General features: G+C 49.3%; 1 protein-coding gene across 4 annotated transcripts in view; it reads right to left on the bottom strand.

Moving 5' to 3' along the window:
• The window catches only part of AHI1 (Abelson helper integration site 1), an 862,008-nt gene that overhangs the window by 622,517 nt on the left and 224,247 nt on the right, over nucleotides 1–15,244 (bottom strand). For all 4 annotated transcript variants that reach the window (XM_078649231.1, XM_078649230.1, XM_078649229.1 and 1 more), the window contains exon 9: nucleotides 10,689–10,874. In XM_078649231.1, the coding sequence (XP_078505357.1) occupies nucleotides 10,689–10,874 (186 nt within the window). The remainder of the gene's footprint in view (nucleotides 1–10,688; nucleotides 10,875–15,244) is intronic.

The raw sequence follows: 15,244 nt of genomic DNA, 5'->3' as shown, positions 1-15,244 counted from the left end.
TCAAGGGAAGTAGCGATCAATGATCTGGCGCCTCTGGTCCACACCTTCCTCCTCACCACTATCCTCATCAGTTGACATGGCTGGGTCGGGAGGGCGAGGAACTTGCAGTTCATCAGGGTCCAAGAGCAGTTCAATGTTATAGCGCACAGCCAGGTTGTGAAGCATGCAGCACGCTATCACGATCTTGCATACTTTGCCTGGTGAGTAAGGCAGGGCCCCTCCAGTCTTATCCAGGCACCGAAACCTAGACTTCAGCAGGCCAAATGTCCGTTCTACCACTCGACGTGTCCTACCATGGGCATCATTGTATCTCATTTCTCCAGCTGTAGTGGGATTGCGTAAGGGACTGAGCAGCCAAGGCCTGTTTGGGTACGCCGAGTCGCCTGTGTTGGTGGAAGAGAGAGAGAGAGAAACATCACAACCTGCATTGTGGGGCACACCATGCCACACAGATATCACTCCTGTCACCACAGCATACTCACCAACAAGCCACGCTTGTGCCGGACGCAGATTAGCCATCAGTTGGGGGACCATGCTGCTCCGCATGATGTGGGCGTCATGTGCAGAGCCAGGGAATCTTGCACACACATGTGAGATGATGTTGTCGGCCTGGCACACCACCTGCACGTTCAGGGAATGGAAGTGTTTCCGATTCCTATACACCTGCTCACGTGCCCGTGGTGCAATGAGAGCGATATGCGTGCCATCAATGGAACCCACAACGTGTGGTATACGACCCAGGGCATAGAAGTCAGCTTTGACCGCTGCCAAGTCCGCCGCCTGAGGGAAATGTATATAGTCATGCTTGTACAGCATCATGGCTGTCAGTACATCCCGGAGTACCGTGCTGAACATGGCCTGTGACATTCCCCCGGCATCTCCAACTGTGTACTGGAATGTGCCTGTTGCAAAGAAATGGAGTGCCGCCATCACCTTTTGCGTGGGTGTCATGGAACCTGGATAGTTTCTTCGCGGCTGCAGGTGAGGAGACAATAGGGTCACAAGTTCCAACAATCGACGGCGATCCAGCCTGAATTTCCGGATCACCTCCTCGTCCACCATATCCTCCAGCACAGTGTATGGGCGATGGACATTTGGAGCCCTCCTGTGTGGGAGTAGATGGAATGGAAGTCAAATCACATACAACGCATGTGTGTGCACCTCAATCACATGTCAACGCCCTCTACCAACATGTAGTATCCAGTGTATGCTTGTCATATGTGTGACTCCTCTGATTGTCAGGACAACATGGATCGACGTGGCAACAATGTGCATCCACTAGCAACATGATGTTTAGCAACATGTGCAATGCACACTGTCTCACCTCAACATCACTGCCAACCAGACATGTGACATGACCCACATGTGTAGGCCCAACATCACATGCACACATGTAAGTACATGCACACATACTAAATTAAACACCCCCCCACCCCCCCATATCATGATGCACCAATGGCAACACCAGGAATGGTGGGCATACAGACATCACATGCATGGGGACACAATAGGCAACACACATGTACAGTACACAACAGAACCCCCACCATAGTCATCATCTGACACATACCACTCACTGACAACTGATTCACAGGTGCCCATACATACGGGATCTACTGTGTACATGTGAGGTACGACAAAATTGTGTAGGGTACTACCCGATGTGGACATGCACACGTGATGGACACTTGTGGCTCACCGATGCCCATGGTATGGACACACATGGGATGGAGCATGACATGTGTAGCCACGCAATCACGCACACAACCGTGAGCAGGCAGCTGCAGACAATGGTACAAGGTGCATCATCGGCTAAGATGCTAACATTGACCACGCCATGGCGGTGCACTGCATCCGCTGTTTACGTCTGGGCATACGCGGGCCGCCTTCGACATTCACATTTTCTGCACGTGCACAGACCGTCACGCCCACACACCGGCAAGTGCATGTGCAAGGATCCGGGACGGATGGTCGATTTGCAACAATGTTGTATCACTGGCGCCTCCATGGCGGTGCACGTACACAGCGGGGGAGGTGCAGGCCTATACACCCTGTAGATGTACTCAATGGACATGCCAGTTCATGACCCCCCTTACAGTCACCTTGCATCATCCACCGTACACCGGCCGGAGCGGCCGGCCCTTCCACTACCGCCGTGCCAGGCCCTGCCCAGGACCGCCGTGCCGGCCATGGCAACAACCGCCATTGCACGGCCCTTCCACTACCGCCGTGCCAGGCCCTGCCCAGGACCGCCGTGCCGGCCATGGCAACAACCGCCATTGCACGGACCGCCAGGGAACGCCGGTAGTGGAAGGGCCGTGCTATGGCGGTTGTTGCCATGGCCGGCACGGCGGTCCTGGGCAGGGCCTGGCACGGCGGTAGTGGAAGGGCCGTGCAATGGCGGTTGTTGCCATGGCCGGCACGGCGGTCCTGGGCAGGGCCTGGCACGGCGGTAGTGGAAGGGCCGTGCAATGGCGGTGGTTGCCATGGCCGGCACGGCGGTCCTGGGCAGGGCCTGGCACGGCGGTAGTGGAAGGGCCGTGCAATGGCGGTGGTTGCCATGGCCGGCACGGCGGTCCTGGGCAGGGCCTGGCACGGCGGTAGTGGAAGGGCCGTGCAATGGCGGTGGTTGGCATGGCCGGCACGGCGGTCCTGGGCAGGGCCTGGCACGGCGGTAGTGGAAGGGCCGGCCGCTCCGGCCGGTGTACGGTGGATGATGCAAGGTGACTGTAAGGGGGGTCATGAACTGGCATGTCCATTGAGTACATCTACAGGGTGTATAGGCCTGCACCTCCCCCGCTGTGTACGTGCACCGCCATGGAGGCGCCAGTGATAGTACATTGTTGCAACTGAAGCATCCGTGCCTGAGGCTTGCACGTGCGGTTGCCGATGTGGGCCCGTGACGGTCCCTGCACATGCAGCCAATGGGAAGAGGGACGCTGGCCGCATACGGCCAATCGCAAGTAGCGGAAGCTGTGCACCGCAACAACAGGGCCAGTCATTGGCCCATTTCACGATCACGCTTCCAGGGCTGACCAATTGCTGGCGACGTATGCCACTGACACGTGCTGAGGGCCCTATATATGTGTCTTGGCCAAAATGAAACTTCCTACCCTGGGGACCATTGCTGCCTGTGACCATCACCTCGACCTGCTGCTGCTGCTGAGCTGACCACCGACTGCTGCTCTAGTGCCATCACCTCGACCTGCTGCTGCTGCTGAGCTGACCACCGACTGCTGCTCTAGTGCCATACTCCGTGATCTTGCCATGTCGAGAGGCAAAGAGATCCGGTCTCGACCCTTCACCGCCGCGGAGCTTGATGTCCTCGTGGACGGTGTACTCCGCAACTATGGACGCCTCTACGGCGCACCGGGACGGGTGGTAAGTGCAGTGTGGGACATGTTGGTGTGCATGAGGGGGCCAAATGATCAGGCCTATTTCTATCTTAGCTGTGTAGTGTGGGCTAGACATATGTTCCTGATTGTGCATGGCTGCTGACAGTAACGTCTTGCCCCTATGTGTGTGACAGGCCACCTGTCCACTGACTTACACCCTTTTGTCTCCCATCATGGTAGGTCAAGCTGCACCTTCGCAAGGACCTGTGGAGGAGCATAGCACGGGAAGTACGGGCATTGGGGGTGTGCAACAGACGACATACACACTGCCACAAACGCTGGGACGACATTTCCAGGCTGAGCAAGAATGTAGCGGAAGTAACACTGGGCCTGATTCCAAGGACGCCCCGTCTGTCCCGACGCTCCATGACCCCTCTCATGCACCGTATCATTGCAGTGACGCATCCTGAACTGGCCGAACGTCTGAGTGCCGATCAACAGCAAACTAGCGGTGAGCATACTGTCTGTGTAGGAAACTTGTGAGTGCTATGCATGTATTGGTGCACAGACACACTATTGAGTTCCGTGTTGCGTATGTATGCCTGTGAAGCCATTTTGGTCCCATTGGGTGGTACTCATTTGACATCCAGGTCCGCCATGTTGACACGCCACTTGCTTAGTAGTTGAGTGTAAAAGCACATCCCCTAGTGGTCCATGGCCCCATGGCAGAAAATGTGAGGATGACTGGTAGGGGTGGGCCATGTGCAGGATGAGGGCTCCTAAACCTTTGTCTGCTATGTGATTTGGCTATCCTGTTCCTTCTGTACGTGAGTGTGCCCATGACTCACACATCTTTTCTGTGCATTTCAGCTTTGACAGAGGACACTCAGCCACAGACGGTGGAGAGTAGCCGAGGAAATGAGTCCGGCTCAGACTTCGCACACACGCAGACTGACACGGAGGAGGCCAGCGCCGGAGAGGGGGACAGGACCGTCCCTGAGGACTCGCATGTGGAGACACCATCGTCCTCCTCGTCGGACACTCGTGGTGAGCCTGCACTGTTGACACAGACTGGGAGTGGGCACTCATCACCTTCTGTCGTAAGACAGCACACAGGGCCCACACTTCCGCCAACTGCACCATGTACTGTTCGTGGCCGGAGGAGTAGGGGGAGCAGAGTGGCGTTCGGTGCAGGCACCGCTGCCCCTGCCACGGTGAGCCAAAATGCACTGTGTGCTGAGGCCGTTGATCTGCTGCGACAGCTGTGTGTGGGGCAGACCAATATGACAAATGCTTTCCAGGACCATGATAGGAAGTTGGGGCAGGTGGTGGCATTCATGGAAGGGATGCATGGCGATCTTGCAGGTCTACACAGGACAGTGCAGTCATTGGCAAGCAGTGTGTCGTCTGCAATAGTACAGTCGAACGAACAGGGTGCTACTTCTGTTTCACCATCTACACCGCTGGATGTCTCAGGGGGTAGTGATTATTCTGAGCAGGACTCAAATACAGGTTATTGCACTAGAAGCAGCGTCAGACAGCACGTCAGGGCACGCAGGGCACAGACCCCATCCCCTAGATCAGCTAACTCTGTTCACGTAGACGACGTCAGATGCACTGGAGTACACACACAGGATCCACAAGTGTTGTTGGGGGACATGCCTTCCGGAGCTACACAGGCATTCAACACGAAAGGTACTCCCAAGGCAAGGGATACTCACATGTCCATGGACTGTTCCTTGGACAAGGCCAGTCAGAAGACTAAAGCACCTACTAAGAGCAGGGAGACTCCCAAGAGCAGGCCCACAGCAGAGGTAAGGGACACTCCCAAGGACAGTGAGAAGACTAAGGCACCTACTAAGAGCAGGGAGACTCCCAAGAGCAGGCCCACAGCAGAGGTAAGGGACACTCCCAAGGACAGTGAGAAGACTAAGGCACCTACTAAGAGCAGGGAGACTCCCAAGAGCAGGCCCACAGCAGAGGTAAGGGACACTCCCAAGGACAGTGAGAAGACTAAGGCACCTACTAAGAGCAGGGAGACTCCCAAGAGCAGGCCCACAGCAGAGGTAAGGGACACTCCCAAGGACAGTGAGAAGACTAAGGCACCTACTAAGAGCAGGGAGACTCCCAAGAGCAGGCCCACAGCAGTGGATAGGACCACTCCCAAGGGCAGGGACACACACAGAGAGCAGGTGTCTGCTGGAGACAGGTGCACCACAGACGACAAGTCTGCTGGCAGGAACAGGGCGGCGAGCAGGGCACAGGCTACATCCAGAGACAACACTCCACCTAAGGATAAGGCACATCCTACGGACAAGGCATCTCGCATGGACAATGGCGCTATCAAGGACAGGCATACATCACTGAGGCTGATGTTTTCTACTAAACGCCAAACTGATGTCTCCGCGGCGGAGTCCCCCCATACCTCCACTCCCATCCAGGCCAGTCAGAAGCAGAGGAGGGTGTCCCCTGTTGTTGCATCCCCCATTACACATCATTCCGAGTCCAGGCGGCAGGCACAGAGCAAACGGCAGGCAGGCTCCAGCACGTCCCCCGAAACAAGATCCCCGGCAGCAGTTGCTCCACCTATGCTGGGTGGTGATTCTTTGGAGTCCCCACCACTTGGCAGTCCTGTCCTGTCCAGGGTGCACTCACACCTCCCTAAGAAACGCAGACACACACCATTGACACCTGCCAACCCCGATTTGGCTCTAGGTGAGCTATCCCCAGCTCCCAGGCCCACCCTGCCTCCTGGCCCATACAGCCCTGTGGCTCATCATTTCAGTAGTCCCAGTGGCGCTGGTGCAGTTGACTCTCATGTATCAGATGGTGGCACAGTGTCAGTTGTGCCCTCTCCTGTTGCAGATCCTGGCAGGGTATGTGGGTCTATGGCTCACGTGTCAGTTAGGAGATCTGTGTCTGTGTTGCACACTCCTGTTTCTGGTGCTGGCAGTCTGTCTGGGTCAGTGGCTCACGTGTCAGTGACTACATCTGTGGCTGTGTCTCACACTCCTGTTGCTGGTGCTGCCAGTGTGTCTGGGTCCGTGGCCCATGTGTGTGTCACTCGGGCTGTGGCTGTGTCTCACACTCCTGTTGCTGGTGCTGCCAGTGTGTCTGGGTCCGTGGCCCATGTGTGTGTCACTCGGGCTGTGGCTGTGTCTCACACTCCTGTTGCTGGTGCTGCCAGTGTGTCTGGGTCCGTGGCCCATGTGTGTGTCACTCGGGCTGTGGCTGTGTCTCACACTCCTGTTGCTGGTGCTGCCAGTGTGTCTGGGTCCGTGGCCCATGTGTGTGTCACTCGGGCTGTGGCTGTGTCTCACACTCCTGTTGCTGGTGCTGCCAGTGTGTCCGAGGCAGGTAGTTCACGCAGTCCCCCTGATTCTGTGATGTGAGGTGCTGTACACTTCACTCAAATGTTAGTTCACATGGTGTGTCCATTGAGAACTGTGTGGCACTCTTGTGGTCCCTGTGACGGTTTGGTAGGGACACGTAGTTGTGCTGCCTCTGATGTACCTGCTCTGTACTGCACAATGCCCTGTTGATGCTCTGATACTGCATACTGCCCTCTCGTTACCTGCCTATGATGTACCTGCTCTGTACTCTACTATGCCCTGTTGATGCTCTGATACTGCATACTGCCCCTCTCACGTGCTGCCTCTGATGGGCCTGCTCTGTGCAATGGACTGTTGATGCACTTAGCCCCTCTCACGTGCTGCCTCTGATGGGCCTGTTCTGTGCAATGGACTGTTGATGCACTTAGCCCCTCTCACGTGCTGCCTCTGATGGGCCTGCTCTGTGCAATGGACTGTTGATGCACTTAGCCCCTCTCACGTGCTGCCTCTGATGGGCCTGTTCTGTGCAATGGACTGTTGATGCACTTAGCCCCTCTCACGTGCTGCCTCTGATGGGCCTGCTCTGTGCAATGGACTGTTGATGCACTTAGCCCCTCTCACGTGCTGCCTCTGATGGGCCTGCTCTGTGCAATGGACTGTTGATGCACTTAGCCCCTCTCACGTGCTGCCTCTGATGTACCTGCTCTGTACTCTACAATGCCCTGTTGATGCTCTGATACTGCATTCTGCCCTCTCATGTGCTGCCAATGATGTACCTGCTCTGTACTGCACAATGCCCTGTTGATGCTCTGATACTGCATACTGCCCTCTCGTTACCTGCCTATGATGTACCTGCTCTGTACTCTACTATGCCCTGTTGATGCTCTGATACTGCATACTGCCCCTCTCACGTGCTGCCTCTGATGGGCCTGCTCTGTGCAATGGACTGTTGATGCACTTAGCCCCTCTCACGTGCTGCCTCTGATGGGCCTGTTCTGTGCAATGGACTGTTGATGCACTTAGCCCCTCTCACGTGCTGCCTCTGATGGGCCTGCTCTGTGCAATGGACTGTTGATGCACTTAGCCCCTCTCACGTGCTGCCTCTGATGGGCCTGTTCTGTGCAATGGACTGTTGATGCACTTAGCCCCTCTCACGTGCTGCCTCTGATGGGCCTGCTCTGTGCAATGGACTGTTGATGCACTTAGCCCCTCTCACGTGCTGCCTCTGATGGGCCTGCTCTGTGCAATGGACTGTTGATGCACTTAGCCCCTCTCACGTGCTGCCTCTGATGTACCTGCTCTGTACTCTACAATGCCCTGTTGATGCTCTGATACTGCATTCTGCCCTCTCATGTGCTGCCAATGATGTACCTGCTCTGTACTGCACAATGCCCTGTTGATGCTCTGATACTGCATACTGCCCTCTCGTTACCTGCCTATGATGTACCTGCTCTGTACTCTACTATGCCCTGTTGATGCTCTGATACTGCATACTGCCCTCTCGTTGACTGCCAATGATGTAGCTGCTGTGGTGCCCACTTTGCCCATGCTCACGCATACACTGTGATTTAACCCCTATTTTGTACAATAAAGGTAGTCTATCAGGTCTCGTGGTCTGTCGTTGTCATTCCTGCTTGCGTACTACTAATGTGTATTTGTATTTGCTTCTCATCAGTGGTTTCGGTAACATGACACTCCCCCTCCCTACGTCACGTCCCTTACTGGTATTCCCCTGCAGACGGCCAATGGTTTGTGCCTTACCTGCGTCGTCGTCCATGGTGGGCCATGACTAGGACGTGGTGGATCGCGAAGAGCATCGGGAAAGCGTGTAGCGCTGGGTCCATGGTGTTGGTCAGCTTGCGGTGGGTATCTCTGCTATGTCACCTGTCTTCGCAGTGGGGATTCCGCCGTGTTCAGACAGGTTGTTTTTCCGCTGCGGTTTTATGTGTATTTTCCGCCATCTTGATTTGGGGGACGGTCTTCGACGTCAGTACGTACGGCGGGGCATCCGGATGTGTTCCGTCCGCCACGGTCTCGTGTGTAGTTCGGCGGCGGAGCGTGCTATTCCGTCGCGGACGGAAATTTGACACGTTTTCCTATCCTGATATGGCGGACGGAGTATCCGCGGCAGGCGGACACGGAAAAGGCTTTTTCCGCCTACTCCAGGGCCGCGGTGGCTCTTCCGTCCGCCATCCTAATGAGCCCCTAAATGTCAAAGGAATTTGTAAGATGATATCCAAAGCAAAACCACTTTAGAAGCAGTACAGCGAAAATGTATCAACATACATTTTAACTGAGGCAGTGATCTGCCATTGAAGCCAATCTAACAAAAGTAGTTGTTAACCAACTTGGTACATAATAAACACGAGTAGGGAAGGAAACAAAGGGCTAAGTAGAGAACAATGCAGACAAGCACAAGTAATATATTAGTTTCACATCTATTTCCCAACAGTCACAGTGGTGCACGGTAGCAATAAGCTGTCCAGTGCAGAGTACTGGGGGCTCTTCAATCGGCTTAGGAGAGGATTAAGGGCAAATAAAGCAACATTATTCCAGAGGTGGAAGGAGATGACCAGGGCACACACTCAAGTTCTGGTCTCTCTCTCGTTTCATTGAGGAGGTGACAAAACCACGAAGTTTAGCAAAATAACTGTTCTTTGAGAACCTAGGCCCAGAATGCATCAAAGGAAAATCTGGTCGCAAAGGGGCAGATTCTCAGAATCTGCCCCTTTGCGACCGGTATTTTTGCATTTGGGATGCATCATCCCAAATGCAAAAATCGCAAATTGAGAATTCGCTAAATTGCGATTACTTGCATTTAAGGAATCTCAAATTAAGATTTCTTAAATGAAATGCATTAAAGTTTAAAAAATAGCAATTTCGCTAATAGGGCACGCGAATTACCATGAAGTACAACTTCATGGTAATTTGCAAAAAACTGTGAAAAATGCACTAAAGTGCATTTTTCAAAGTTTCATGTTGCGCAACATATGTGCACAGGTCAATTTCAGGGGTGCAACAGGGTGTCCTTTGAACACCCCTGCACCTTTTCGAAATCGCATTCTCATTTTGTGATTCACTAATTGCGATTCGCAATTTGAAAATTCTTCCCATTCATTCCTATGGCCCTCTAGGCCCATAGGAATGAATGGGGAGGTATTCCTTAATTGCGACTCGCAATTTGCGAATCGCAATTAAGGAATTTTAAGAAATCGCTATTTTTGAAGTGATTTCTTCTTGCATTCCATTTTGCTTTTCCTTATTAGCGATTCCTTATTTTTCGCTAATAAGGAATAGCAAAATGGATGCTTGATGCATCTGGGGGACAATAGCTTAGGAACAAGTCCCAAAGAGATAACAAGAGCATCTGCTAAATATGGTGACTGGAAGGCTCCCTTAAACCCTTGACCCAACTACAGAGACAGCCTCAGTGATCGACAAAGAGAGGTGAGGGCTGAAAGAGGGGGAAAATGCCTGCAGGAAAAGCCACACAATGCATAGAGGCCAAACACAGATATGGGACCTTACTGTGATTTACACTTCGCAAACCAGGAACACTTATACATGTGCAACACCTATAAAGGTATTAGGAGGGTTTACCCACCAAAACAAGTTAAAAATTCTTAGAAAAAGGAAGACAACTGTATGATTTCACAGTGATCTAGAACAGTGATTATGTTTGAATCTAACCTCTGTTGTCGTATGTTTAAGAGTTAACAGATAAGGCGGCCTCGCCTTTATCTCTGACCTCATTCTGTGCAGAAGTATTCACAAGTTCCCAGAAGAAGCTACTATGTGACATTGTTTTCATTTCACATGGTTCTCAAGTATGGGCTGGGCGGAGGATTAATCCCATTACCAAAAATGCAATAACAATCCACACTGAACAGTTTAACTACCCGAAGAGCTAAATGGAATTACTGATACATTTTTCAAATTAACAATCATAAGCGTCAAAAAGTATTGATTATTTAAGTTTAAAACGTCCTGCTTGCCAGGAAAAAATTCCAATTCTACTTACTTGATCTGGTAGTTTTAAGCCTTTAACTGTTACATACAAAGTTGATGGGTAACGAATTCTTGGATACTTAAGCCACCACTCAAACACATCCACACCACTCTGATGGGTCCTGGTTCGTGAAGGTGGGTAATATAATTGTAGGCGTAGTTTCCCATCTACATTTAGGACTCCATTGGCACCTACAAGCTGGCGTAAAACAGAAAGCAATACAAGTTCAGTTCTTGCCCAGAGAATCATTGGATGTCATTCAAACATGTTATAATTGAAAATACTTCTTCGCATTCTCAAACCATGTATATTATAGTAATTATTATAGTTGTATCACTCTGAATAATACTTAAAGTGCGCAGCTGCTTCAAATTACTGCCAAATTTTGGCCTAACCGTGGCAATTCTAGCGGTGGGATTATTAGAAAAATTGTGCTAAACTGAAAACCAGAAAAAAGTGTAAATACGTGTTATGTGCAGCCACTTAGCTATTTCAGACAAGTGGGGATATCACAGAAAACATTATCAACTTTGAGCTGCAAAACAAATGCAGGAAATGGGACAAGAACAATAATAACGGGGACCAATCCAATAAGAGATTTAGAACAATTATACACTTACGCTGGATAATATTTCTTTGCAAGGTGGTGATTACTGACTCGAGCAACTGTAAATTTGTAGAACTGTAAACAGGAAAGGTTACAAATGTATCATTCGAGTCGAATTACGTTAAATGACTTAACTATCTAAAAATCACTTACCTAAATGACCGGTCATGGAACACAAAACGCATCATGAAAAAATAGGCAGCTGGTCCTGATGTCACTATGGTAGACTGGTATTGTGTAAAACAGGGTGGGTCAATAATTTTTTCATTTCTTTCCAGGGTCGTAAGAAGATAGCAAGTGTTTTAAATGTAATGTCTTGGATTAATCTTGGATTACCAAATGCAAATCAAACATGGCCATGCCCAGATATATAAAAAATGTTTTATAACTCTGGGTACTGTCAAAACTGTGAAAGCTAGAACAATCTCTACCCAGAAATAAATCGCCCTGTCATTATAATACCAACTAAATCTTAATAATTGAAGTACTATACGCTTAAATGCTGAGATAGGTAGCTTATAGTTACAATTTAAGTCTAAAACTAGGGCATCCAGCTTATGAAAAAATCTGATAAACACATTGCGTTAAAGGGCGCCAGAGGTGCAGACATTTGGGAGAATTATTACTTTTCCAGCCGCATCTAGATTAAAGTAATTTGTTATATTTTTTTAAAACCTAAGGTTATTATATTTCTTTATCAGCACTGCTGAGCAGGTCGGTGGTCTGCGGTACCGCTCGCAGGTGACCTGGTCTTGTGCTCTGGCAGAGATGAGGTTACTGCCAGGACTCGTTAATTGGATATGAGCACAGCCCCCCAGGTGTGAGGTAAAACCACATGCATCCCAGTGCTTTGGAGAATCTCGTAATAGGTGAGATAAATCTCCAAGAACCGGGCAGTAATATTTCAGATGGCAACAGCCAACTTTCTGAAGCTCTCTTGAATGCTTGTTGCAATGTAATGGAAGTCAAAACATGTACAAAGAAGAGCTAACACTCCCGATTGCCATCGCCTGGGGGCGCCAGAGGCATTTATTTTTTACGTGATCAGTTGCAGGACAGACTGGCAGAAGAAGAAATGCAATCTCAGGAGGCTGTTGAACCCCTAGGATGGTACCCGACGACACCGATGTGGCTAAAGAGGTTGACACTGACTCCCGGAAAGGAAAGCTGGTTCAAGGGTCGCAAAAGGCAGAGGCTTTGCTAAAGATATATATTTGGCGGTTTGATACTGAATTTCCGCAGACAGTTTGAAGTTAATTCAGGTCTGGCCAGCATGTCCTTGAATTTAGTATTCTCTGATGATGCTGTCCCTCAAGATGCAACAGAAAGAAAGGTCAAAGGGACATGAAAAAGAGCCAAGGCAGTTTCGAACTTTGATTTTAGAATAGCATCTCATGCTACATATACCTCTCATGCATGACAAAAAGAGTTTCATGTTCTAAAGCATGTGAAGAAAAAGTAAAAAGACTGCACTGAGTTATTAGGAACTTTGAAACGAAGGCCAGATTTTTAGTGGACACCAAGTTTAATTATTTATGTGCAGCAGCTACATCAACAGGTGCTATAATATCAGCTCGCAGACACACGATTGAGACCGTTCAAACTGGGTACCGTTAAAAAACAAAAATCAATCATTTTGCAAATTATTTGAACCTCAGCTGGAATATCTTCTGAAAAATGTCTGAAGAAGAAAGGCAGCACAAGGAAGAACACAGTCTTTTCTGTTCTAGCGACATGAATTTCAATGTCATTTTATGAATGGTTTTTCAGGCTAATCAAACCAGGGGATTTTATGGCAACTATAGAATTACAAGACTCAGACCTGCATATACCAATAAATTAGGTGTCAAATGTTTCAACATTGTCTGTGATGAACAATGACATCTATCAGAACAAGGGCCAGATGTAGGTAACTTCAATTTACCGACTGATAAATACAGAATTTTACCGATTCGATATTTATGAATCGGTAAATATGAAGGAGGGAGATGTAGGTAATTTTTATATTTGAATTACCGAATCGGTAACATTCTGTATTTACCGTTTCGGTAAATACCGAATCGGTATTTCCCATTGATTCCTATGGGCTGTGAAGCCCATAGGAATCAATGGGAAATACCGAATCGGTAAATACCGAATGTTGCAAGGGTGCGGGGGGTGTCACTTTGACACCCTCTAGCACCCCAAGTAAAGGCATGTGTGACATGTGGCACACATACATGCCCTAAGGGCATGTCTGTGTGTCACATTGCACAGTGTGCATGCACAGATGTGCATGCACACCTGGATTCGGTATTTTACCACACAATAGGATTGTGTGGTAAAATACTGACTCTTAAGGGCCTGTGGCACTCTCAGGAGTGTCACCTACATTTGGATTTACCGAATCGGTAAAAATACTGATTCGGTATTTTACAGACAGAATCGGTAAATTTACCAAATCGGTAAATTTACCGATTCTGTAAAATAATGGCCCTTACATCTGAAAACACAAATACCGGTCGGTAACGGCAGAATTCGGCCGTTACCGACCGGTATTTGCTCTCCTACATCTGGCCCATAGTCTTTTCATTCGGATTGCCTTCTGCTACATGAACCTTCTCTAAGGTATTAGCTCTTTTAGCAGCTTTATTACAGGTAAAAGGAATTTAATTCGTTTCCTGGTCTGGATGATATTCTAATCTCTCCTTCTTTCTTTAAGGCTCAGAAAGACAGACATTGTATGCCAAACATTGCAGCAGTTCAGTTTCATGTTCAGTTCGACAAGTCAGATCTCATTCCATCTCAAGACCAAATATTTATCGCAGCAAGATTCAGGGCAGATTTAGAAAGTGTATTCCTTCCTCTGAATCAAACGTCCTCAAGGCAGTCCCACCCAATAGCTTTATTGGAAAGGGACTGGGCCCAAGTAGAAACATTACTTTGGGTGCAGGGGCTTTTGGCAGCTGATACAGTTGTGGTGTCATGGTGGAGCCTGCATATTAAATTGTTATTGTGCCATTTCCTGAAGTACTGGAATCCAGCAGGCAATTTGTGGATATTGTGCCAGTTTTGCCCCACATCTGGGAAAATTAGCCTGTGGTTATTGGAAGTCGAAATGGTGTGTGGGGGGGTGGGGGGAGGGTATTTATAGTAACAACACATGCCAGTGGCCTAGAAAGGTGGACTAACTGGCTCAAGGTGAATTTTCCAAGAGTGAAGTAAGTTGCAGTTCCAACTGGAAGGAGTTGTGCACAGCACTTCAAGCTTTGTGGGCTTTTGCTCATTTGATTCAGGGACGAGCTGTGTTAAGGAGGACAGGCAACAAGGCGGTCCTGCCATATACAAATTACCTGGGGGGGCACATGTTATTGGTGGTGAAAAGTTCTCTGCTGTCAGGAAACAAGCAGTTTTATTAAATAATCTTGGCATTGAGGGAAGAAATATTTATGACAGTCTAGATCCTATACCTATAGGCAGAGGGGCAGGAGAACATAATGATGTTTATGAGATGAGTGTTCTTCTTTTACAGAGACATTTTGGTGCACGCATTAATGTGGTTATGGAAAGACATACGTTTTGCATGCGTATCCAAGGAAAGGGTGAGAGAGTCGGCAATTATGAAGCAGCACTTAAATCACTTGCTCAAACATGTGAATTTGAGCAGCTGACTGACTCTCTCATTGGTGATCAACTTGTCCGTTGTACTAATGACCAAAAAATTCAGGAAAAGTTATTATCGAAAAATCAGAATTTGAAAGAAGCCATCACCATAGCTGAGAGTTTTGAACATACTTCTAATTGGGTCAAAGAAATACGGAAAGGCCCAAGTTAGTCTGACCCTGTTTCAAACATCAACAATGAGACCCAAGAGATTTTTCAACCTGAAATGCATGTTGCATCTGTCAGCAAAACAAATGTGAAGCAAGATAAGACGTTTTCTAAACCTGACAAAGCGAAAGCTAATTTTAATTGTAATAGA

The sequence above is a fragment of the Lissotriton helveticus genome, chromosome 6 (genome assembly GCF_964261635.1).
Source record: "Lissotriton helveticus chromosome 6, aLisHel1.1, whole genome shotgun sequence".
In the NCBI taxonomy this organism is placed as follows: Eukaryota; Metazoa; Chordata; class Amphibia; order Caudata; family Salamandridae; genus Lissotriton; species Lissotriton helveticus.
Note: the sequence above shows the minus strand (reverse complement) of the source record. Positions and strands in the feature narration are given on the sequence as shown.